We start from the raw sequence: 26,765 nt of genomic DNA, 5'->3' as shown, positions 1-26,765 counted from the left end.
GTTCCATTGTAAACTTTTGAAAGAACAACCATAACATTTTTTTCAGAATTACAAATAACTTCCATTCCCAAGCTTGTTGTAACTCTGTGGTTCTACTGTATATTAATTAGTCCTGTCGATTAATTGCAGTTAACTCATGCGATTAACTCAAAAAAATTAATTGCAATTAAAAAATATTCATCGCGATTAATCACAGTTTTAATTGCACTGTTAGACCATAGAATACCAATTGGAATTTATTAAATATTTTGGATGTTTTTCTACATTTTCATATATATTGTATTCTGTGTTGCAATTGAAATCAAAGTGCATATTTTTATTACAAAAATGTGCACTGTAAAAATGATAGATACAAGAAGTAGTATTTTTCAGTTCACCTGATAAAATATGATTTAGTTGAGGTTGGTCCTGTTTTGAGCAGGGGGTTGGACTAGGTGACCTCTGGAGGTCTCTTCCAACCCTAATCTTCTTTGATTCTAAGTACTGTAATCTCTTTATCATGAATGTACAACTTACAAATGTAGATTTTTTTATTATCTAACTGCACTCAAAAACAAAACAATGTAAAAATTCAGAGGCTACTCAGTCCTACTTCTTATTCAGCCAATTGCTAAGACAAACAAGTTTGTTTCCATTTACAGGAGATAATGCTGCCCTCTTCTTATTTACAATGTCACCTGAAAGTGAGAACAGATATTTGCATGGCACTTTTGTAGATGGCATTGCAAGGTATTTACGTACTAGATATGCTCCGTCGTGCTTCGGCCACCAGAGGACATGTTCCAGATGACATGCTTCCATACTGATGACACTCATTAAAAAAGGAATACATTAATTAAATTTGTGACTGAACTCCTTAGAGGAGAATTGTATGTCCCCTGCTCTATTTTACCTGCATTCTGTCATATATTTTATCTTCTAGCAGTCTTGGATGATGACGCAGCACATGTTGTTTGTTTTAAGAACACTTTCACTGCAGATTTTACAAAACGCAAAGAAGGTACAAGTGTCAGATTTCTAAAGATAGCCACAGCACTCACCTAAGATTTAAGAATCTGAAGTGCCTTCCAAAATCTGAGGCCTGGTCTACACTACGCATTTAAACCGATTTTAGCAGCGTTAAACCGATTTAACGCTGTACCCGTCCACACTACGAGGCCCTTTATATCGATATAAAGGGCTCTTTAAATCGGTTTCTGTACTCCTCCCCGACGAGAGGAGTAGCGCTAAAATGGGTATTACCATATCGGATTAGGGTTAGTGTGGCCGCAAATCGACGGTATTGGCCTCTGGGCGGTATCCCACAGTGCACCACTGTGACCGCTTTGGACAGCAATCTCAGCTCGGATGCAGTGGCCAGGTAAACAGGAAAAGCCCTGCGAAATTTTGATTTTCATTTCCTGTTTGCCCAGCATGGAGCTCTGATCAGCACGGGTGGCAATGCAGTCCCAAATCCAAAAAGAGCTCCAGCATGGACCGTACGGGAGATACTGAATCTGATTGCTGTATGGGGAGACAAATCTGTGCTATCAAAGCTCCGTTACAGAAGACGAAATGCCAAAACATTTGAAAAAAAAATCTACAGGCTACATAGTGCTGCATGACAAGCGTAACGGGAAGCCAGAGACTCAAATGGACGCTCATGGAGGGAGGGAGGGGGTACTGAGGACTCCAGCTATCCCACAGTCCCCAGCAGTCTCCGAAAAGTATTTGCATTCTTGGCTGAACTCCCAATGCCTGTAGGTTCAAACACATTGTCCGGCGTGGTTCAGGGAATAGCTCGTCAATTTACTCCCCCTCCCACCCCCCGACGTGAAAGAAAAGGGAAAGAAATCATTTCTTGACTTCTTTCAATGTCACCCTATGTCTACTGAATGCTGCTGGTAGACGCGATGCTGCAGCAGTGAAGAGAAGTATCTGCTCCTCTCCCCTCCCCGGTGGCAGACGGTGCAGTAGGACTGGTAACCGTCCTTCTTATCAACCCGTGAATGTTCCTGGCTGGCTTTAGGTGAGGCTGGCTGGGAGCACCTGGGTGAAAATAGGAATGACTCCCGGTCATTCCCAGTAGATGGTACAAAACGGCTGGTAACCGTCTTCATCATAGCAACTGGGGGCTGAGCTTCAATCAGCCCCCTCCCTTTCATGTGAAAAGAAAAGATTCTGTACTGCCTGGACTATCATAGCAGTGGGATGCTGGGCTCCTCTCCCCCACACTGCTTAATGTCCTGCCTGGACTATCATAGCACCGGGAGGCTGCCTCCCCCTCATTTTATGTCACTAAAAACTCAGTGTTTCTTATTCCTGCATTCTTTATTACTTCATGACACAAATGAGGGGGACACTGCCACGGTAGCCCAGGAAGGTTGTGGGAGAAGGGAAGCAACAGGTGGGGTTGTTGCAGGGGCACCCCCAGTGAATGGTATGTAGCTCATCATTTCTGCGGGATCTGACACAGAGCAGCTGTACTCTCTGATACACTGCTTCTCTAGTTCATTTGCCCCATATTCTAGGCAGGACTGACTCTATTTTTAGAAAGCATAAAGGAGGGATTGACTCGGGGAGTCATTCCCAGTTTTGCTTTTGTGCCCCCGGCCGATCTCAGCCAGGGGCACCCATGATAGCAGCAGACAGCACAGAAGGACAGATAACAGTCATCTCATTGCCAAATTACATTGGCAGCAGATGGTACAGAACAACTGGTAACCATCTCTGCTATCATCCGAAAGCAAATGAATACTGCTGTGTAGCACTGGAGTATCGCCTCTGTCCGCTGCATCCAGTACACATACGGTGACTGTAAAAAAAAAAAAAAGCTGAACGAGCTCCATGGTTGCTGTGCTATGGCGTCTGCCAGGGCAATCCAGGGGAAAAGGGCGCGAAATGATTGTCTGTCGTTGCTTGCCCGGAGGAAGGAAGGAATGACGACATTTACCCAGAACCACCCGCAACAATGATTTTTGCCCCATCAGCCACTGGGCTCTCAACCCAGAATTCTGAGGGGCGGGGGAGACTGCGGGAACTATGGGATAGCTATGGAATAGCTACCCACAGTGCAACGCTCCGGAAATCGACACTAGCCTCGGACCATGGACGCACACCGCCGAATTAATGTGCTTAGTGTGGCCGCGTGCACTCGACTTTATACAATCTGTTTTATAAAACCGGTTTATGTAAAATCGGAATAATACCGTAGTGTAGACATACCCTGAGAGGGACAAGGTGTGGAGCATGCTTTTAGAAATCTTAAAAGAGCAACACTTCAATGCAGAAACTACAGAACCCAAACCACCAAAAAAGAAAATCAACCTTCTGCTGTTGGCATCTGACTCAGATAATGAAAATGAATTTGCGTTGGTACACACTGCTTTGGATTGTTGTCGAGCGGAACCTATCATCAGCATGGACACATGTCTCCTGGAATGGTGATCATAGAATCATAGAATATCAGAGTTGGAAGGGACCTCACGAGGTCATCTAGTCCAACCCCCTGCTCAAAGCAGGACCAATTCCCAACCAAATCATCACAGCTGGGGCTTTGTCAGCCTTGACCTTAAAAACCTCTAAGGAAGGAGATTCCACCGCTTCCCTAGGTAACCCATTCCAGTGCTTCACCACCCTCCTAGTGAAAAAGTGTTTTCTAATATCCAACCTAAACCTCCCCCACTGCAACTTGAGACCATTACTCCTTGTCCTATCATCTGGTACCACTGAGAACAGTCTAGATCCATCCTCTTTGGAACCCCCTTTCAGGTAGTTGAAAGCAGTTATCAAATCCCCCCTCATTCTTCTCTTCTGCAGACTAAACAATCCCAGTTCCCTCAGCCACTCCTCATAAGTCATGTGCTCCAGCCCCCTAATCATTTTTGTTGCCTTCCACTGGACTCTTTCTAATTTTTCCACATCCTTCTTGTAGTGTGGGGCCCCAAACTGGACACAGTACTCCAGATGAGGCCTCACCAATGTCAAATAGAGGGGAATGATCACGTCCCTCGATCTGCTGGCAACGCCACTACTTATACAGCCCAAAATGCCGTTAGCCTTCTTGGCAACAAGGGCACACTGTTGACTCATATCCAGCTTCTCATCCACTGTGTCCCTAGGTCCTTTTCTGCAGAACTGTTCCTAGCCATTCAGTCCCTAGTCTGTAGCAGTGAATGGGATTATTCCGTCCTAAGTGCAGGACTCTGCACTTGTCCTTGTTGAACCTCATCAGGTTTCTTTTGGCCCAATCCTCTAATTTGTCTAGGTCCCTCTGAATCCTCTCCCTACCCTCCAGCGTATCTACCACTCCTCCCAATTTAGGTCATCTGCAAACTTGCTGAGAGTGCAGTCCATGCCATCCTCCAGATCATTAATGCAGATATTGAACAAAACTGGCCCCAGGACCGACCTTTGGGGCACTCTGCTTGAAACCGGCTACCAACTAGACATGGAGCTGTTGATCGCTACCCTTTGAGCCTGACGATCTAGCCAGCCTAGAGTAAATTTATCCAGCCCATACTTCTTTAACTTGCCAGCAAGAATACTGTGGAAGACCGTATCTAAAGCTTTGCTAAAAGTCAAGAAATAAACATCCACTGCTTTCCCCTCATCCACAGTACCAATTATCTCCTCATAGAAGGCAACAAGGTTAGTCAGGCATGACTTGCCCTTGGTGAATCCATGCTGACTGTTCCTGATCACTTTCCTCTCCTCTGAGTGCTTTGAAATTGATTCCTTGAGAACCTGCTCCATAATTTTTCCAAGGACTGAGGTGAAGCTGACTGACCTGCAGTTCCCCGGATCCTCCTTCTTCCCTTTTTTAAAGATGGACACTACAGTAACCTTTTTCCAGTCATTCGGGACCTCCTCCTATCACCATGAGTTTTCAAAGATAATGGCCAATGGCTCTGCAGTCACATCCGCCAACTCCTTTAGTACCCTCGGATGCATCACATCCGGCCCCATGGACTTGTGCTTGTCCATTTTTTCTAAATAGTCCCAAACCACTTCTTTCTCCAAAAAGAGTTGGTCACCTTCTTCCCATACTGTGCTGCCCAGTGCAGCAGTCTGGGAGCTGACCTTGTTTGTGAAGACAGAGGCAAAAAAATCATTGAGTACATTAGCTTTTTCCACATCCTCTGTCACTAGGTTACCTCCCTCATTCAGTAAGGGGCCCACACTTCCCTTGATTTTCTTCTTGTTGCTAACATACCTGAAGAAACTCTTCTTGTTACCCTTAACATCTCTTGCTAGCTGCAACTCCACGTGTGATTTGGCCTGAAGCATGAAGGGACATGTCATTGAAGCATGAAGGGACTTATGAATCTGTAGCGCATCTGGCACATAAATATCTTGCGATGCCAGCTACAATTGGGCCATGAGAATACCTATTCTCACTTTCTGGTGACACAGTAAACAAGAAGTGGGCAGTATTATCTCCTGCAAATGTAAACAAACTTGTTTGAGCAATTGGCTGAACAAGAAGTAGGACTGAGTGAACTTGCAGGCTCTAAAGTTTTACATTGCTTTATTTTTGAATGCAGTTTTTTTTTTACATAATTCTCCATTTGTAATTTCAACTTTCATGATAAAGAAATTGCACTACAGTACTTGTATTAGGTGAATTGGAAAATACTATTTCTTTTGTTTTTTTACAGTGCAAATACTTGAAATCAAAACAAATATAAAGTGAGCACTGTACACTTTGTATTCTGTGTTGTAACTGAAATCAATATATTTGAAAATGTAGAAAATATCCAAAAATATTTAAATAAATTGTATTCTATTATTAACAGTGTGATTAATCACAAGTAATCACTATTAATTATTATAATTGCTTGACAGCCCTAATATTAATTCAAATATTCTTTTTATAGAAGAACAAACAAGATGTGTTATATCTTGAAGTCAGTGCACAGCAAATCTGCACAATGACTGACTGGAGACTGTTCAGTTTCTGTGTGATATGATACTTCTGTGGTATTAAAGCTCCTTGAATTGTGACTTGATGCTGACTAGTGAGATATCCTGATCTGTGACAAGGTCCTTTAGAATATACTACAGTATATCTTCACAATGGGGGGATGCACACATTTTTATAAGCCAGTCAGTATTCACAATTTAAATTAAACAGTTAATGTTAAATTTCACTGGTGATAGAGAGACAAGGTGGGTGAGGCAATAACTTTCATTGGACCAACTTCTGTTGGTGAGAGAGACAAGGTTTCAAGCTTACACAGCTCTTCTGGGACTGACATGGCTACAACAACATTGCATACAACTGATGATATCTGATTGTAACTCAGAGCGAAAATTTGTCCGAGTTCGCTTTGCTGTACTCTGGGCTCTGTATTCTCTGTAATACTCAGCATATTTTTCTCTAGACGTGTACATGGAATGTTAATGGGAGTCAGGACTTGCATATCAAAGGGAGCGTTATCCCCATTGTTACTTAAATTATTAGGAGAAATCTATTAAGACAACTGCTTAAATAAGAGAATAATATTCAGTGTTTAAATTAAACTGTCAAGGGACTTCAGTGTCAAAGCTGCAGTTAATTACAGTACATAGAATTATTAGATTTAACTTAAATTTTAAATTTCAGTGAGTTCTACAAAACCTTTTTTGAAGAAAATTAGCTTAGCAGGTGTTTAGATATTTTTACTATGTACGTATAAAAGAATTTAGTATTTTAGAATATTTGTTTCAGATTTACCAAATGATTATTCCTCATCGAGTCCTGGCTATTTATGAAATATTGAGTTTTAAAATATGGCATGTTTTAAATTTTGTGCATTAAAGTAACTGATAAATGTTGTTAAACAGGAAAGGTATACTCCCTAATTCAGTATTACTTTTAATTATTGTTTTTTGGGAGGGTGTTAGACCAGTCCTTAAAAGTCTTCACTCAAAAGGTTTTGAGTGAATGAAAACAGAGTGTTTAATGTCAGCAGAGATGTCTTAATGACCTTAATGTAGAGCATGTGATCATTTTTCCAGGTTATAATATGTGTCTACATCTCTTGTACTCTAAGCCTTTACCTCTCCTTTATTTTCTGAAACGATGAAGGGTGTTTCCACTATCTCCACCTTATGCTTCTTTTCTGGGCTGGCTCATGCCATTTTTTAATTGCTGTCAGACAGCATGGACCCAGCAATAATTTGTGACATTATGGTAACAAATGTGACTCTGCACTAGTTGCTTGGGCTGTATTACAACACTCAGAGATGGAAAAATTTCGCCTTGGACTTCGCCCATTGCACCTCTGAGCAGATGATTTGGGATCAAGAGAATATTCTGTGGCAGTACTAGAAGGATACTATGCAGCAGTGGTAGCAGGACAAGGAAGAATAACAGACGACATTGAGCTGTTGCAACAAGAGGATACTAGTTCCTGGATCACCTACACAGCATTCAGCACTGTTTCTGGGCCCAGGAAACCAGCATGGATTGGTGGGAGAGGACCATTCTGCTGTGTTGGGATGACCAGCTGTGTTGAGAGAGCCTTCCCCTTCCTGAAATTATCTTGCTTGAAATCGGTGCAGAACTGGCCGTGGAGCTTCTGTGACAACATACCAACATGCAGGTGCCCCATACTCCGCTTATCCCTGATGCCCTGGCTAATGAAGCAATACGCAGGCTGCTTGGACAGAAGAAAGGAACATTTTAACTATCACCTCAGTAACTGCAGAATGGTAATCCTGGGTGCATTCGGCTATTTGAAAGGCAGATTGTGCTGCCTATGGAATAGATTGGAAGCAGCTCAAAAAAAAATGTTCTAACCATTATAACTGCATGTTGTTGTTTGCATGGTATTTGTGAGGGCAAGGGAGAAAGCCTTACGCTTGGGTGGGAGGCTGAACTGCAGAAACTTGCTTAGAGGTTTGAGCAGCCAGTAAGGCCTAGCAGGTGCATGTTTTGTGGGAGGGAATTCTGGTTCAGGATAGCTTCCATGAGCTACCTCTCTCCCCCTTTTAAATGCTTTCCTTTACCATTGTGAGGCTGTCTGTACCCGCAGCAATGCTTTCCGTGGTCACACTCTCCTTGACCACTGCCACGATCTCCTGAGAGAGCTGCATTTCTTTCTCGTGCTGGGTCTTCATATACTGTTTCCATCTCTCAGCCAGCCTGGTTTTCCTCTGTGACTCAGCCATGAGTTCTGCAAACATGTCTTCACGAGTTTTTCTTTTTCTCCTCACTAGGCTGGCCAGCCTATTAGCAGTATATAGAGGGCAGAGTTTATACTTCTGGTTTGGTTTTGCAGTTTTGTTTGTGCACTGCAAGCCCGTCTGTGGGATTGGAGGTGTAAAGGAGAGGTTGGGGGACATCGGGGACGAGCTGAATAGTAATCCCCTATCATCCCCTTCAAGCTGTCCTGATTCTCACTTGCGGTGGCAGGTGACTATTAGGCTGAAAATAATTTTATTCAAATAGGCAAAGGGCAGACTGATGAGAGATGCTGTGAAGTTATTCACCAGGAAGCTCCCCCTTCCCCCTTCTCCCCGCCAAAGTTCTGGAGGAGTAGAAGGGACTTGCAAGCTATATCAGGGGGCATGGATGTGCAGCTGTTTCCTATAATGCACATAACAAAGTCATGCAGTTTCTTAATCTTAAGTTCCATGTGGAGAAAGTGCAGAAAAAAATAGGGTTCTGTGCTGATTGTCAGCTCCAGTGTTGGGCCATTTGTACCTCAGTTGGGAGCCGTGTTGGTTGTGCCTTGACTGGGCATACAATGTGCACTCAGACGTCATGTAAACTACAAAAACTATCCAAATGCCTTTTCCTGTCAGCACTGTCTCAGTAAACTGTTGAATTTTGCACAAAAGAATGCTTTTTGTATTCAAATCTGCTGGCAGACGGGAGCAGGGTACAGACTGTGACTCCTCGCTCACCTCCATCAACAACAATAATAATAAATTGCCAAGACAGGTACTTATATGCTGATATTCTTTTCAAGGGATCTGACTCTTCAGTCCAGGCCTGAGTTTCTGGTTGGGAATTGGCCTCAACTGATACAAAGCAGAAATCAGGGACAGTTGTAGCAGGGCAGGACTGGGGCTATCTTTCCAGGTGGCTGTTGTCAGGGTTCTGAGTCTCCAAAAGATCCTGGTTCTCTAGGGAGCAGCTTCTCTCCAGCATCTTTCTGCTCATCCCCCAAAGTACCTAGCCAGTTGTCCTTGTGCAAGGGAAGAATGCGGGTAGCAGGCTCCAAATAATGTCTAAACTGTAACTGTATTTATCAAAAAATGGACACGTCACATATCCCCTCCTGAATTGTTTTTCTTTACCCATCATTTCAGTGTACTTTCTCCTGAGCTGCTTGCTCTTTGTTCTGCACTGATCATAACCCTTCATGGATATCTACTTAGCAACATCCACTAAAAAGCTCTTTTTCCTCTGGCTGGCCACGGAGCTTCCTGAACCAATGCTTCTCTCCAGATGGCGATGAAATCTCAGGATTGCTCCTTGCAGCTATATGAGGCATGTTGTGGGCCTTCTGGACTGCAATCGCAGTTGTATCACCAAAATAGTGATACAGTGGGATTCAGGAGTAAATCGGCAAAATCTGGCTCTGCATCAGCTTTTAAACGGGAGGGAGGTCTGTCTTGGAAACTTAACACCAGGACAGGGAGGGCATACAAGTGAACAGCCTGGTAATGATCAACCTGCAATGAACTGTGGGTAGCTGTTGGAAGGCCACAAAAAGTGGTGCTCAGCAATTGCTTGCATGTTAACAAAAGACTGAACTAATACAATTAGAAGCAAACCTGTCCACTTTGCCACAGAACTTCAGAGTGCCTGAAAAATAGGGAGTTCATGCACAATGATGGGGTTCTCAAATCCAGTTAACTCATTTGATAAGTTTAAAACCCCCAAGTAGACAAATCCTTAGCAGACCATGTAATAATTCGTTTGCAGTACTTTCTTGATAACAACTCCAGATTGGAACCTCTGGGTATTTTTGGGCATATCCATGTTAATTCTTCTTTGCAGCATAACTGCGGTGATATGAGTAGGTAAACAATGGCTCTATTTTTAATAGAGCTAGTCAGAAATTTCCATTGAAACATTTTTTAAAAAAATGTTGATTTTGAAAATTGTCATCATGGATTTATAAGCCTTTTTTTTTTTAGTAACCATATATATGTTTAACAGGGCCGCCCAGAGGATTCAGGGGGCCTGGGGCAAAGTAATTTTGGGGGCCCATTCCATAAAAAAAGTTGCAGAACTGTAGAATATTATAGTCTCATGGGGCCCCTGTGGGGCCCAGGGCCTGGGGCAAATTGTCCCATTTGCCCCCCCTCCTCTGGGCAGCCCTTATGTTTAATCTTATAACTAAAACCAAAGGAACTGATGCTGATTCCTACTTATTGTAAAGTGTTTTTCAAGTGTCCACTAATTATGCACCAGTTTGGTTATGGCTATTATATAAAAATAATTTAGTAAAAAATTATTCATGCAAATACACAATGGATGTTTGTTCCCAAGTGTTTCACCTCCTTTCAGTATTAATAATGCAGATTAAAAATTAGCTATTATTTTTTTCTTTAAAGCTAACTAAATTATTTTATACATTATTTTAAATATTTGATTTAAATTGTGTCATATTTCTGTGTTCCAGTGCATGCTGTATATTGTATTGTTGCTTTGACCAGAAAGATTGATTTGGAACTTAGGCTGTTGTCAGAAAATCTACACATTTTTTACTGATTCCTTTGTGGGTATTTTTGGTCTGGCCGTCAATCTCAGAACAGAAAAAGAACATGAGTGCTAGTCTAACCTGCAGAACAACAGCGAACGTTATGATTTATTAAGAAATAATTCCAGGAGGGTAACTTTTTTTTTTAATCTATTTAAAGAAGATCAAAGCAGAAGAGGGCTGCTCTATGAGGATATTGTGGGTTTTTAATAGGTCACTTAGCATGTTATTGTTCATTGCAATTAATTACAACAAAAGAAACCACACAGTCAATTCAGCCTTCACTGCAGCTTCCCTTGTTTGCACTACCTTGGTGTAATAACAGTTAATATATATTTTTACAGAAATACATGAATACGGGGAGGGTGGAGGACTCCTTCCCAATCTGGAGCCAAGAAATAAATGAAAAAAAATAAAAGAAAAAGCAGTTGTCTTTTGTTGTCAGAAAAATCTAGTAGTATTTTGTGTTAGAGCCAGTTCCTGCAAAGATTTATTTACATGAGTAACTTTACTTATGCAAGGAGACCCATTAAGTCAGTAAAATTTTGTGACTAAAGTTGTTTGTGTTTAAGCCTTTGGAGCACTGGTTTCTTATTGTGGGGCAGGAACCGAGCACCTGGGAAAATGCATACCACGTCACAAGGATAGTTAAGTACAGTATTTCACCAAAATCATTGCTATCATGAGTACTGTGTCAGAGTTTGCTGGTTGGGTATGTATGTGTGTGGCACATCCTTAAACAGTTCCTGACTTCTCCCAGGGAGGAAGGAACCCAGAACAAGTGATTCTGAAAGGAGGTTCATGCTCTCTGCCTGGAGGAGAAAGCTAAACTATTTTGTACTAGTAGCAGGAGGGATCCTATCTGTGTATTCTCTTCCAGTAATAAATGTATATTGTTCTGTTGTTTGTTAAACTTGTGCCTGTGTTGTTATTCCAGGGACTCCATCTGCTTGTGTAGCTCACATACCAATAAGGAAACCACAAGGTCTTGTAATGATACCAAATTAATCCAGAATTTATGTTCAGGGCTACATTAACTCCAAAAGAAGAACGGATCTTATTTTATTTCTCCTCTCAGGCCCTGAATGTCCCTGTGCTGTTATGATCATCTCTTTGATTGTGACCTGTGAGATACCGGTGTCTCCAGAACCTGTTAAAACTTCTTGCAAATCATGCACAGGGGTGTCTATAGAGTGTTGCCTTTTTCCTCCTCTCTAGCAGATATATCATTGTCTCCTCAGCACTCCTTGGAAATAAAAGAGTAAATTATGATTCTCAGATTGGTTTTCCCAAGGTGGTAGCACTTCATGTTACTTCTAGACTGCTAGGTCAACTCTTTATCTTACTTTCACATATCTTATTATATAGTGAACTTATTTTAGCATTTACCCATAATGGCACTGAAAGCTACCAGCATCAAATATTTATGGAGGAACTCAGTGTAATTTAGCTAATACAGTATCACATATACTTACATCTCTAAGGCCTTTTCAGCTTTTATTCTCCCATCATGCTGAAAAGTTTGGCTGGAACCTTCTCAAGATTGGCTGGTTCAAGCTGGCAAGGGCATGACACTTTCATAGATTCATAGATTCATAGACTCTAGGACTGGAAGGGATCTCGAGAGGTCATCGAGTCCAGTCCCCTGCCCTCATGGCAGGACCAAATACTGTCTAGACCATCCCTGATAGATATTTATCTAACCTACTCTTAAATATCTCCAGAGATGGAGATTCCACAACTTCCCTAGGCAATTTATTCCAGTGTTTAACTACCCTGACAGTTAGGAACTTTTTCCTAATGTCCAACCTAAATCTCCCTTGCTGCAGTTTAAGCCCATTGCTTCTTGTTCTATCATTAGAGGCTAAGGTGAACAAGTTTTCTCCCTCCTCCTGATGACACCCTTTTAGATACCTGAAAACTGCTATCATGTCCCCTCTCAGTCTTCTCTTTTCCAAACTAAACAAACCCAATTCCTTCAGCCTTCCTTCATAGGTCATGTTCTCAAGACCTTTAATCATTCTGGTTCCTCTTTTCTGGACCCTCTCCAATTTTTCCACATCTTTCTTGAAATGCGGTGCCTAGAACTGGACACAATACTCCAGTTGAGGCCTAACCAGCGCAGAGTAAAGCGGAAGAATGACTTCTCATGTCTTGTTTACAACAAACCTGTTAATGCATCCCAGAATCACATTTGCTTTTTTTGCAACAGTATCACACTGTTGACTCATATTAAGCTTGTGGTCCACTATGACCCCTAGATCTCTTTCTGCCATACTCCTTCCTAGACAGTCTCTTCCCATTCTGTATGTGTGAAACTGATTGTTCCTTCCTAAGTGGAGCACTTTGCATTTATCTTTATTAAACTTCATCCTATTTACCTCAGAAATGGGTAAGTCTGTTTTCCTACAGACTTTAACACACAGCTAAATCTGCCAGAGCCTATCATCCTCAATGGCTATTACATATTTTCTTTGACCAAATGTAGCTAATCTAGCATTAATAAGATCCTTCATAGTCTATATCCAAAGTAAGGAAGAGTATGTAATTTAAATATTTAAATAAAATGAATAAATGATTCCTACAACAAACTGTTGCAAATTCAGTTAGTTTCAAAATATTTTCACTGTGCAATTACTGGACAATCCTTCCCCTGTTCAGGGGAGATGTGAATGTGCAGTCATAATAAATGCTAAAACAAATCCACTATTTAATAAGAAAATTGAAAGGAAGATATGTCTAGTCCAGAAGTAGCACAGAGTGAAAGCTCAGATCAAACTTCATGAGTTCTTGACGTTCTTATTGATAAAGGGCCAGATTTTCAAAGCTCAGCCATCAGGTAATACTCACAAAAATATATCTGTACATGTATAATGTGCACCATTAAAAAAGAAAAGTTTACTGTCCTATGGTGGTCATTACTGGACATTATTTGTGGTATTCACTGTATGTAGGTTTAGGGTTTCAGTTTTAAAAATATAGTTCAAATCTCAACAACTTTTGGAAGAGTCCTGTGATTTAGGCCCTGCAGAGATTTCTGTCCATTTTATGCTGCATCCTGATCACTTTGTCCACTGTTTTGTTTCGGGTTATTTTGATAATGCTCCACATCATAGAATTTAAGCATTTATATGGGCCATGCCCTCTTACATCTCCTACCACTTACTTTACGTTCTCTTCCTATTATTTCTGTATTCTAAATATCTATTCTTATTACTTCTAAAATCTAACCCATCTACTTCCTGCTTGACTGCTATGTAGGACTGGATTAAAGAATTTTGCAGCACTCTACATTATGGAAATTGGGCCGTCCTCCCCTTCTTCCTTAAACTAGACAGAGCATGTGATATGCAGTCTGTAAGTATGAGATTATTTTTATCATCAGAAAATACAGATGTATCACTGACAGAGAAGATTTTGTGTTATTATGCTACTGTATTTTGAGTATTAGAACACAAACAGGATTTGAATATAAGAATAAAGTTGTATATAGCCTCAAACAATTAAAGTGACTGATATATAAATACCCAACAAGAACATGGCCTTAACGATAGTGGTACAGGGGCTTCTTCTGAGATCAGAGGCTAGTAGAATCTATTATGTCACTGTAGTCCAGGTTTCATGACAAGTCACTCTCAATGGACACTAAAGCAAAGGCATCAATTCTGGACTGCTCTATTGTTGAGCAGCCATAGCTTTTAGTTCTGCTCATCCTGGAGAATAATCATCTGTTTCAGCATTTGTAACTGGCAACGCGAGGTAAATATAATAAGTGATGTCCACATCTGGAAAAGTGGATTCCAGGAGTCAAGACTTACTGCTTTAATTGGTTAATTGGCAATTTGCAAGCTTCATTTTTTGTGAAGCAATAATACTGTTAAAACTCATCTTCAAAAGTTACTTTGAGATCAGTTGGATATTTTGCAACCACAGCTGCAGCTGCAAAATGTGTCTTGATGTCGAGCATATTGCTGAAGTTGGTTGAGAAGCCAAAATTCTTGTATAGGCTTCCCAAAAAATTTTCAGAGACACTTTTAAACTGTCAGTTATGAAATTAAAAGTTTCTATTCTAAACTTTTCTGACCCCTACAGCTCCACATTCATTCACATGGATTCACATGCCTGTTGTTTCCATTTTGGGACTTGATGAATTTCACTGTAATAGGCTTGAGATACAGTTGGTGCCTTTGACTTTCGAAATGCTCCAGTTTCAAACTGACCCCTCGGGTGCAATAAAAAAATCACTCAGTGACTTCAGGAGTTGGATAGCAGAACCGATACTGATATCTGCTTTTTAAAATGGCTGAAATCACAGAAGGACATGATTCCATAGCTCTGCCATAAATATGGTTTCAAGAAAGGTCCATCTCGTCATGCAGAAACTGTGCTTCTGTTTGCGTAATCCCATATGCAGCGATGTCTTTGCTGACTTTATCCAGAGCTTCTCATATATGTGCACAATTGTGACATAGGGCTTTTGTGGATTCAGCATGGCAGGACCAAAGGATGCTGGACAGAGATTTTAGAACCAAAATAGGATTATTTTTCTTTTCCTTTAAATCCCTCAATAAGGATTTTCCAGCAGTGCATTGAGACAGCAGAGAAGGTGTAGAGTCATTGGAGGAAGCCAAAAAAATTCACTGTTTGGACACAGGTTGCCAAAAAGATTCAGAGAAAGTGCTGCACAAGGGACATAATCTCCTACAGAATTAATATGCCTAATACGTGTCTGAAGGCATGTTAGCAGCATTGACATAGGTCTGACAGCAATAATCCAAAATATTAATACCAAGTTTGTTTAAAGTAGATAGCACATTCTGTCCAAGACTTGGCACAAATTCTAGAAAATGTTCAACAGGATTTCCACTTTTGTTAAAAATACAGACAATGAATGCTAGATCCATGAGAAATATTGGGAGTACTGTCAACAGCTAGAGAGTAATATTTGGCAGTGTAACTTTCCTCTTGTATTGCTCATAGAACTTTCTTCCACATCAGTAAAAAATCTCATCACAGATAGTGGAGGAAATATATGAAGGTTTTTCATGTCCAAACTTCTTGATATGACTTGCAAAGAAGTTACCAAATTTGGAAATTAGCTCTAAAATTCTCCCCAGAATTCCACGGTGAATAGATCCAGTGTTTTCATCATCCCAGTGAAATGGGAGTCATCCTTCAGCAAGAAATTTCATTACCTTCACAACTTGCTGTAGCACCTCTTAGACTTGATTCTGACCAACAGAGAGGGATTGGTTGTGTATCTGACGAAAGGCAATTTGCATGAAATTGATAATTTTCATTATTCTAAAGAAAGGAAGGAGTGAAAGCAGCATAATAAGGACAATGAACTTCAAAAAAAAAGTAGACTGTAACAAATTCAGAAAAACGGTAGTAAAAATGGGAAGAAAATCTAAGGGGAAAAGGAGTTCAGGAGCGCTGACAGTTTATCTACTTAGCGGGGAAGGAGTGCTAATAACTGACGATATCAAGAAAGGGTGAAGTGTTTAATACCTATTTTGCTTCAGTCTTCACTAAATAAAGTTAATGGTAACCAGACACTCAGTACAATTAATTTTGACAACATAGGGGAAGAAACATAAGCCAATAGAAGGAAAGAACCGGTTAAAGAATATTTAGATAAGTTAGATGTATTCAAGTTGGGAAGACCTGATGAAATTCATGCCCCATACTTAAGAAAGTAGCGGATGTAATCTCGAAAATATTAGCGGTTATCTTCAATAACTCATGAAGGTGCAAACATAGTATATGTCTTTTAAAAGGGGAACAAAGAGGAACTTGGAAGTTGTAGGCCAGTCAGCCTAATTTTAATACTTGGAAAGATACTGGATTAAATTATTAAACAATCAATTTGTAAGCACCTGGTGAATAATCAAGTTGTAAGGAGTAGCCAGCATAGATGTGTCAAGAGCAAATGATGCTAAACCAAAATGATTTCCTTTTTTGACAGGGTTACTGGCCTAATGGATTGGGGGTAGAAGTAGACATGATATATCTTGATTTTACTAAGGCTTTTGACACAGTCCCGCATGACATTCTCATAAGCAAACTAGGGAAATGTGATCTAGCTGAAATTACTATAAGGTGGATGCAATACTGGTTTAAAGAGTATACTCAGAGTAGTTATTAATTGATCACTGTCACACTGGGAGGATCTATCTAGTGGGGTCTCACAGGAGTCAGTCCTGGTTCTGGTACCATACAGTATTTTCATTAGTGATGTGGATAATGGAATGGAGAGTGTGCTTATAAAATTTGCACTGACACCAAGCTGGGAGAGGTTTGCAAGCACTTTAGAAGACAGGATTGGAATTCAAAACAATCTTGACAAATTGAAGATTTGGTCTGAAATCAACAAGATGATATTCAATAAAGACAAGTGAAAAGTAATTAATTTTGAAAGGAAAAATCCAATGGACAATGACAAAATAAAATGGGGAATAACTGTCTAGGTGGCAGTACTTCTGAAAAGGATCTGGGTATTATAGTGGTTTACAAATTGAATATGAGTCAGTGTGATGCAGTTGTGAGAGAGGCTAATATTCTGGGCTGTAATAACAGGATTCTTGTATGTTAAGACACAGGAGGTAATTGTCCCAGTCTACTTGGCACTGGTGAGGCCTCAGCTACAGTACAATGTCCAATTCTGGGCACTACACTTTAGGAAAGATACAGACAAATTGGAACAAGTCCAGAGGAGAGCAACAAATGTTTAGAAAAGCTGGCTGATAAGGAAAGGTTAAAAAATTGTGTATGTTTAGTCTGGAGACTAGAAATGGGTTGAAAGGGGGAGTACCCGATAACAGTCTTCAAATAGGTTAAGAGCTCTTTGTAAAGATGACTATGATCAATTATCAGAGGGTAGCCATGTTAGTCTGGATCTGTAAAAGCAGCAAAGAATCCTGTGGCACCTTATAGACTAACAGACGTTTTGGAGCATGAGCTCCAAAATCAATGATCAATTGTTTGTATGATCAATTGTTCTCTATGTCCACTGAAGGTGGGACAATCAGTAATTGGCTTAATCTGCAGCAAGAGAGAAGAGAGATTTAGGTTAGATATTAGAAAATTTTTCGTAACTATAAGTAGAATTGAGTAGGTTTCAAGGAAGGTTGTGGAATCCTCATCATTGGAGATTTTTACGAACAGGTTGGACAAACCATCTCAGTAACAGTCTAGCTATAGCTGGTCCTACCTAAGTTTAGGGGGCTGGACTTGCTGACCTCTTAGGCCCCTTCCAGCCCTATATTTCAGTGATTCTTTTATACCACTTCTCTCTTTGAAACGGAAGTGACAGCCCAGTATCAATATGCTGATTTACTTTAGGTACCTTAACATAAGAAATCATGACAAATTGATAGTCAGAGTTACTCTCATGCTCTGTAATTCAAGCAGTAGAATGAGCCCAATCACTGAATCCATCACAAAAAGCATTCTTCTTGTCTGAAAAAAGCTTGCACGTGAAACAGAACATAGCACTAAATGGAGGTGACTACAGCAACCATTCCCAGATGACTGTTTCTCTGTTGACCACCTTTCAAGAGAGAGTGTCTCTGGACACAGATAACTGTAAGGCTGATCACCCATGTGTTTGTACAGCTGTTCAGATATTTTGAAATCTGCATAATGGTTTTGGCAATTGAATTAAATCCTGTACTTTTGGACCATATCAACTACCTGCCATTTGGCTGGTTCTGTCGATGAAGATGATTGTGAAACTATATTGTGTAAGGTGAGATGGCTTATCTCCATCTCAGCCTCAGCCATATGTAGGTGAGCATAAGAAAGTTCCTTACAATTTGTTCTGCATTAGACTGTGCTGGGCCTTTTCAGTCTCATAGACTGAACTTGACATTCCCTGCACTGCAACATCAATATGAGTTACCACTAGATTAAAAAAAAATCACTCCGTTTCAGTACTTTGCTAAGTAACCCTTTGTCCTGCAGTTCCTTTTCTTTAATCAGTTTTCATTTAGAGGAGCTTCTCGTTTGTTTCCAGCATGCCATTTAAATTAGTTAATTTTATATAACTATAACGTGCATGTCTTGATTTTATTTATTTATTTATTTATTTTGTCATTCGCACTTCATATAGGTATGTACATTCAGGGGCTGCTCTAGCTACAGGCAAACTAGGCAACTCAACATGCTAAGAGGCTTTCCCCCGTTTTAACCAGATCTTCACATTTTAATGCACACATCTTTGGACAGCATAGTTTTCAAGGATTTGTTCTGGAAACTGAAGTTTTAGAAAATAAATAGGCAGGTCATTGTGCATTGGTCCTTATGTATCTGAAAATTGTTTTAAAGTAATCAAAAGTAAGAAAAAACGTGACAGGCAAATATAAAATTCCAGTTAACTTTTGAAAACAATTTAACTGTTTAATATTAATCTGCATATCTCCCAGAAGATTCCACCATATGATCTTCCCTCAGTTTCCTTCCTAGCATCCCTTTGTTCAGTCTTATGCATGTCTCTTAAGGTTAGATCAAGTCATAATTTGCAACAGAGATGTAAATTTATTTTTTGGCTTTTTGAATGTAATAGTTGATCTTCACCTGCATCAGATTTCTTTAAAGAGGTGCTAGAGCAGACTGGTCATGAAATTAGGTGCCATTGCTAAATTATTGGTTGCAGCCTCCTTTACTTATATTATACAATCCTCTGCTGTTTATGCTAACTTGTAAGTAAGCTTTTTCATTAGCACCTTGGACAAGTCAAATGCCTATACAGCTTGGCTAAAACAACTTCCAGTTTCCCAGACTAATACTAGATTCATCTACAAGATAGTCCTCTATTGCAAAAAATCCTAAGAGTGACCAACCTGATGGTAATGTCATATAGCAGAAATATACTGAATTGGCTGAAGATCATCTCAGTCTCTGGGTGGGTGGGAATGCCTTGCATTGCGCAACAGGGAACCCTCTAGTCAGTTGGTGAGTGGCAATGATAAGTTTCCAAAGTTTCCAGTCCTCTTTTCTTGGAAGATTGTGGCTTCAGTTTGAGGGACATGAGGGGAGAAGGTTAAAGGAGTAAAATAAACTCTGCAGAATTCGATCAAGAAAAGGAGGGCTCCAGTCTTCTGTGAGGGTAAAAAAGTGCCAAAGCTGAAGGGAAAGCTTTCCCATCAAAAAGCCAAAGGGCAGCAGCACAGAGAAACAACCCTACCACCAACTTTCTTGTCTCCTATCACATTCATCTGTTTAGAGTTGGTTCACGAAATGTTAATTCTTAGAAATCCGGACAAGGAAGCAGCTGCCTTACGACAGCAGAATCTGCCTAGGGCTGGTGCCAAATCTGACTGGCACTGCACTGCAACCCTGGCGCATGAGGTCACAGCACCACTCACTCAAATTTGGACAAATTTGTCCAAATGAACCTGAATTTGTCAAGGCAAAGTTTACAGGACCTTTTGCTCCACTAGTTCTATGGGATAAAATAAATGTTATTTTAATATTTGAAGATCCTGAGTATGTATCGCCTTTGCTTATTTTCCGACATTATGTATACTACATACTAATACATTTTAAGGAGTCAGATATTCACATTGCATGAGAACTAGTGCAGCATTCTCATATGAAGATTTAGAAAGTGTCTCTCTCTGCAGATATTTTCAGTGTAAATTCAGAGATCCATTTGGTCAAACATAGATTCAAATGCTTTGTGTTAGATATTCCTATGAGTGTACAGTATGTAACCAATGTAGCTATCTTGCTTACAAAAGGTCTACAAGGAAAAAACAAATTATGACTTATTTTTTCCTTTTTAGCTGTTGCTTGTGTTTAAATTGCTCAATTTAAGTAGCACGCTGTAAAACTACAAAAATGTACTGCAGTGTGAATAAATTATCTTCTTTTAATTCTTGCTCTGAGTAATAGTAAATGATTAACACCAGCTGTTTCTGAAGAGTGTATTTCTTTTATTATTAGAGTAATAAAAACCAAGGAGCATGTCTGCTGTAGTGAAACTTGTAGTTAACTGAAACAGAAGACTGCAGGCCTCATTTTCTTTAAGGGAGATTCACCAAACTCTAACAGAAACATTGTGATCCTGAAGGGAGAGGCTCTAAAAACAAACTTTATGGGCTGTAGACACATGCTGATTGATTTGTTTAATTTTTTTTTTGCGCACACAGTAAGACTCTTTTAATTTTAAATAATCACATAGAGATGTACACAGATCTCAAAGCAAGATCCTGGAGTGAAATCTTAGTCCCATGGAAGACAGTGGGAATTCCTGGTTGACTTCAGTGGGGACAGTATTTCATCCCCCAGTGTTTGGCATTAGAGATATGGTTACAAATTATCAACCCACCCACCCCATTCAGAGATCTGTTCCTCTTCAACATCAATAAGTAAAGATTCCAATGTATTTTTTCATTTTATTTGGTCACTATGTCAGAAAAACCTTGTAAGTGTCCTGATCCCTTTCTCAGTGATATGCTCTCGCTAGCATTCTGCTTCATCCCCTGTATGGTACAAAAAAATATCTCTCACAAATTCGTGCAATTTGCGGCTTTTCCTTTTGAGTCACTAGTTAACCTTAAATGAAGCAGTTTCAGGCCAAACCGGATGGCCTTGGCAGGGCCCGGTGGAGAAGCGCATACTGCTGCAGTTTTTAATATTCATAGAACAAAGTCTGCAGATTAGAGTTCCAAATCCCTTCACAAACAGAACTGCTTCACAGTGGACTGTGTGTTACTGAAAAGATATTTGGAACTATTGGTTAAAGCAAAACCTATTCCCAAATGGGGAAATAAAACTGGATTATTCCTAAAGAGAAAAAATATATATTTTTCTCACTTCACAAATTCAGTAGGTTAACTGCATAAATGGTAGATTTAGCCTATTCTGCATTCTTTATGTGAATGATTAGATCGTTCTAGACAATGTGTTAGTAAAAGTATTTTATCTGTAATGGAATTCAGAGGAGCCAGTTCTGAAACTTATTGAGATCCAGCTCACATTTTAACATGATTTTTTTTTCTTTTAGATTTTTTTGGTTTAGTTTTGCGGCGCTAGTAGTTAAAAACAAATAATGGAAAATAAAAGTTCTAAGAAGAATAATGCCTCTGTTAAAAAGAGCATGCCAGCGTGGAAAAGGAAAAGGAAAAGTCATCTGGTGTCTAGGATGGGATGGTACAGCATGGTAGAGAACAGCATGATAGAGAACAGCTTACTGTTCCATAAAAGTGTCTTATAACTTCACCCTAGCACCTGTTGCACACTGCACCATATAGGCAAAGGACTGATTATTTATCAGGCCAGCAGATTACTCCTTTGAGCCTTGGTGCACTTGGTAGAATGGTATAGCTGGTACCCAACCTACTGCTGTTTTGAGCTCGAGGTTGCAATCTTGTCCTACTTGACACCCTTTTCACCCACTAATGCAACAGCACAGTACAGGACATGATTTTTCTTGTGTCCAGATTTCATAACAAATGCTTTTGGGGCAAGAAGCAGGCGTATGTGCACTATAAGTTAGGTTTATAAATACATTTCATGTTCTGTTTTGAGAATATAAAAGATAACATGATGAAATGTGCAGGATATGTTATCTAGAAATTTTTCAACAGGGGGGTGAAATGCAAATATATTTGATGCATGTTACATCACAAAATTGTTCTGTTTACAATAGATTTAAATTTATATGGTGAGCTGGCAGGAAATCAGGCAGGGTTCCAACTATGTGAAGTTCAAATCCGTTGTAAACAGAAGCACTTTGAGACATTTTTCATTGTCAGGGTTTTCTACAAATGTGATATAACATGCAAATCAAGAAACAACAAAAGTCCGTTAACATGCTTACAAAATAGGACAGACTTATGATGCTGAGTCACTGGAAGTACTGCTGTTGATTTCAGTTGAGCTAGAATTTCATCTCAGGATGAACATTAAATACATTTATCCCAAAGCATCACATTCCATTACTAATTAGTTTCTGAATTGAGTGGTAAATTATTGTAAATCATTCTGGCTTTCATCCCAACTGAAATTAAACTTGCTGATGACTTAATATTATTAAATTAATGTTGATTGGTTCCAAGATGTATACGTGCGTCTCTCTTACAGATTTCGTTTCTTGCCTCGGCTTACATAAGTCAAGAGCTCTCAGAGGAAAGCTGCTCTGCCCTGGGATCTATGGCACATTACCTTTACCTTTGCCAGTTCAGCTGGATGCTCATTCAGGTTAGTATCCTTCTCTTTCTCTCACTCATTCACCAAAATCTGCTTAAGGGCAACTGATGCTTGTACTGCATTTATGTCATTTCTTAATGTGTCTGTCATCACATTCCAGTGATATTGATATGGCAAAGAACTTAAATAATCCCTACTAACGCTAGAGTGAAAGAGATCTAGAAATAAATTTTCAAATCACTTTAGAGGTGTATTCCAGTAAGTCCTATTAACATCCACGGCCATTGTGCACTAAATCTTTCCATATCTCAGTTTGAAAATGTACCTGGTAGGAAGTACGTTATGAAAACCGAAGAAACTGCTTTTGTAAGAGCTAATGGCGTTTCTAAATGCTTCTTCCTTACATTGTTTTGAAAAAGTCTCTTCAAGCTGAAATACTAGTTACAAGTTATATTGGTCATCAGAGTCAATGTCAGTTTGTACTTTAGACCCATGTAAAATGAAAAATCTACTTCTTAATTCAAGTTGAGAAGTATAGCATAGAGAAAAGCTATTATAAGGCCAAAATGCTGCATCAGATCTACTGAAAAAGTAAACACATTCACAGACATGCCCAGAATTCTGAGACAGAAGGCTTAATTCAGACATGATATAAGCAAGTAAAACACTTGTGGAAATCTCTAGATTAAATCTATTAATTGTGTAAATGTGCAATGTAAATTAGTCAAAGCAACTATGAGATAAATCAGAGGAGGGTCCATCATGCGTCCTCTGCAGAGCTGCATTTAGCATCATATGCACCTTTGCACATATGTGCTTACAGTATTGACAGGATTTGGGTGCATCATGTTTATAGTATACAGTGTCATATTTGCAGCACCTTCGCTCAAATTGCTTTATTTTGTCTCACACACTGTCCAGCATACAGGATTGGGCCCTATGTAAGGGCAAAATTCTGCAGAGATAAATTATGCTGTAACTGTGTGCTGCTTTGACCTTAGTAACGGAAAGACATAAAACATAATTCTTCTCCACTTCCTTGCGCTTTGTCAAGAGGCTAACATAAACATGGAACAAAAACAAAAGGCAGCTCCCTGCCTTGAGTCCCAAGCCTTCTGTGCCTGTTAGCCTTAGATAGCAGTAACTGAGGAAAAGAAACACATAGCCTAAAACATACAATCACCTTTCTTGACACTGCTGCACATTGAACAGAAATCTTCCTTGAGCTATACATAGTTATGCCTAGTTTTTTTTCCCGGAGTTGATACAATTAGAACCCAATAAAATGTATGAGTAATTCAGATTATTCCCTTGAATATGCATTACTTTCCATTTGTCAGTACTGAACTACTTCTGTTGATATGGTGCCCATTCACCTAGTTTGGTTAGCAATCTCTGAAGTTTCATGCAGTTTTCACTGGTCCTGACTAACCTAAATTTTGTCATTTTCAGATTTAACCATCTCACTGTCTACCTCATTTCCAGATAATTGATCGATATAGTAAACATCACGTATTCCAGTATGGAACTTTATGACACCCCACTGGTAACCCTTGCCTGAATAATTGGCCATTTATTCCTGCTCTTTGTTTCTGTACAGTTTCTGGCTGTACCTTTCAGACCATAACTACTGAGTTCCTCTAGTACAGTGGTGGACAACCTGCAGCCTGTGGCCTGCATGCAGCCCATCAGGGTAATCTGATTCTGGGCTGAGAGACATTTTGCTGACATTGGCTGTCCAAAGGCATGGTCCCCCGCAGCTCTCAGTGGCCATGGTTCGCCGTTCCCGGCCAATGGGAGCTGTGGGAAGCGGCAGGCTGCAGGGACATGATGGCTGCTGCTTCCCACAGCTCCCATTGGTCGGGAACAGAGAACTGTTGGCCATAGGCATTGGCTTCTGCTGGCACCGGTGGGTGCTCGGCCCCCCTGCTGCCCCATCTCCGTCCCGACTCCACACCTGCCCTGCCCCTTCACACCCTGCCCCCATTCCAATCCCTTCCCCAAAGTCCCTGCCCAAATTCCGCTCCGTCCCTGCCCCTGTTCCAACTACTTCCCCAAATCTCCCACCTCCCCTGAGCGTGCCACGTTCATGCTCCTCCCCCTGTCTCCCAGAGCTTGTTATGCCACGAAACAGCTACTTCACATCAGCAAGCACTGGGAGGAGAAGCGGGGACACAGCTCGCTCAGGGGAGGAAGTGGAGGCAAGGTGAGTGGGGGAGACCAGCCCCAGAGCACCCACGGAGTCGGCACCTATGACAATGGCCACTGGGAGCTGTGGGGGAGCTGTGCCTGCAGATGATCAACTTCAGCAAAATGTGTCTCCGCCTGCAATCAGATTACCCTGATGCAAGCTGCAGGTTGCACACCACTGTCATAGTAGCTTTTTATGAAAAATGTTCTCAAAGACTTTTGGAAAGTACTCTTGCACCTTTTTTTGATCCAACCAGCTCATTAAAGTTCAGAGCCCTCGGGGTTTTTCTGTTAGGAGTAGAAATTGGTGAAAGGTGTTTCTTTGATACATCTTCTTTATTGACAAGTAATGTGCAAAGTCCCACTTCTCCAAATGCTGGAGGAACCAAGAGAAACAGGAGCAGTTTCTTAGTTTACAGCCACCAGCCTTTTTTGCCAATAAACTCTTTTTCTAGCTTTCCCCTGGGTCATGCTGTACTAACAGGCTGCTGCTTAGCTTTCTTGCTTTTTGTCTCTGCTTTTCTCTCTGTTTGGTTCTTTCCACAGTATCTTGTCACAACACACCGTAGGCAATGCAAGCTACTGTATAAGTGCTTTATTACATCATTTTCCTAAATGTTTTGGTAATCTGATTGTGGGCCACAAGACTCATAGACTCATAGACTCTAGGACTGGAAGGGACCTCGAGAGGTCATCGAGTCCAGTCCCCTGCCCTCATGGCAGGACCAAATACTGTCTAGACCATCCCCGATAGACATTTATCTAACCTACTCTTAAATATCTCCAGCGATGGAGATTCCACAACTTCCCTAGGCAATCTATTCCAGTGTTTGACTACCCTGACAGTTAGGAACTTTTTCCTAATGTCCAGCCTAAATCTCCCTTGCTGCAGTTTAAGCCCATTGCTTCTTGTTCTATCATTGGAGGCTAAGGTGAACAAGTTTTCTCCCTCCTCCTGATGACACCCTTTTAGATACCTGAAAACTGCTATCATGTCCCCTCTCAGTCTTCTCTTTTCCAGACATTTTGCTGACCTTGACTGTCCACAGGCACGGCCCCCCGCAGCTCCCAGTTCCTGGCTAATGGGAGCTGTGGGAAGCGGCAGTCCCCAGGGACGTGCTGGCTGTTGTTTCCTGTAGCTCCCATTGCCCACCACTGGTTTAGGGCCTTCTGACTGGCTGAATCCCTGCTCTATCTCTTGCCATTTTTCTCTTTGTACTTGGAGCTCTCTCTTCAGGTCCTTGATCTTGTTTTTAGAGCTTTTGGTCAATCTTCTAGATATTCTTTGTTATGCTTCCAGGGCAATCAGTCAGTCTTTCTCTCCTCATCTGCACTGCCTCTTTTGAGTGACAAACTCTTTCCAGCAAGTCTTAAAGGGACAGAACAGTAAATTAAATTCAAAAGTCCCATAGGGAATTTAAAAAATATTCACTAAGTACATAATTCATTAATGTCTGTAATCTGCGTTTTGATACATGATTATATAAGACTGTGATCCTGCAAAGGGATCTACCCATTTTGTGTCCTGTTGTAGTCTTGCTGATTACTCTGGAAATCCAGTCAACTTGTAATATGTTATTATGCGGGTAAGGAGGTGAAATACTAGATGTTAGTTCTGAGCATAGCAGTCCCTTTACATCACAGCCTTGTTGTTCGGCTCACATGACTTCTCCTTGCTTCCTGAATTGGAACTCCTGTGAAATTCATTTTAACAAATTTAAAACATGACCACATAAA

General features: G+C 40.5%; 1 protein-coding gene across 2 annotated transcripts in view; it reads left to right on the top strand.

The window, feature by feature from the left end:
- Positions 1-26,765, top strand: part of ADGRV1 (adhesion G protein-coupled receptor V1) — a 463,719-nt gene that overhangs the window by 300,214 nt on the left and 136,740 nt on the right. Inside the window, exon 84 of one of the 2 annotated variants that reach the window (XM_030567083.1) lies at positions 22,773-22,889. The exons of the other annotated variant lie outside the window; for it this stretch is intronic. Coding sequence (XP_030422943.1) covers positions 22,773-22,889 — 117 coding nt within the window. The remainder of the gene's footprint in view (positions 1-22,772; positions 22,890-26,765) is intronic. 2 annotated transcript variants of the gene reach the window in all.

This window comes from Gopherus evgoodei, chromosome 6 (genome assembly GCF_007399415.2).
Source record: "Gopherus evgoodei ecotype Sinaloan lineage chromosome 6, rGopEvg1_v1.p, whole genome shotgun sequence".
NCBI classification, from domain to species: Eukaryota; Metazoa; Chordata; order Testudines; family Testudinidae; genus Gopherus; species Gopherus evgoodei.
Note: the sequence above shows the minus strand (reverse complement) of the source record. Positions and strands in the feature narration are given on the sequence as shown.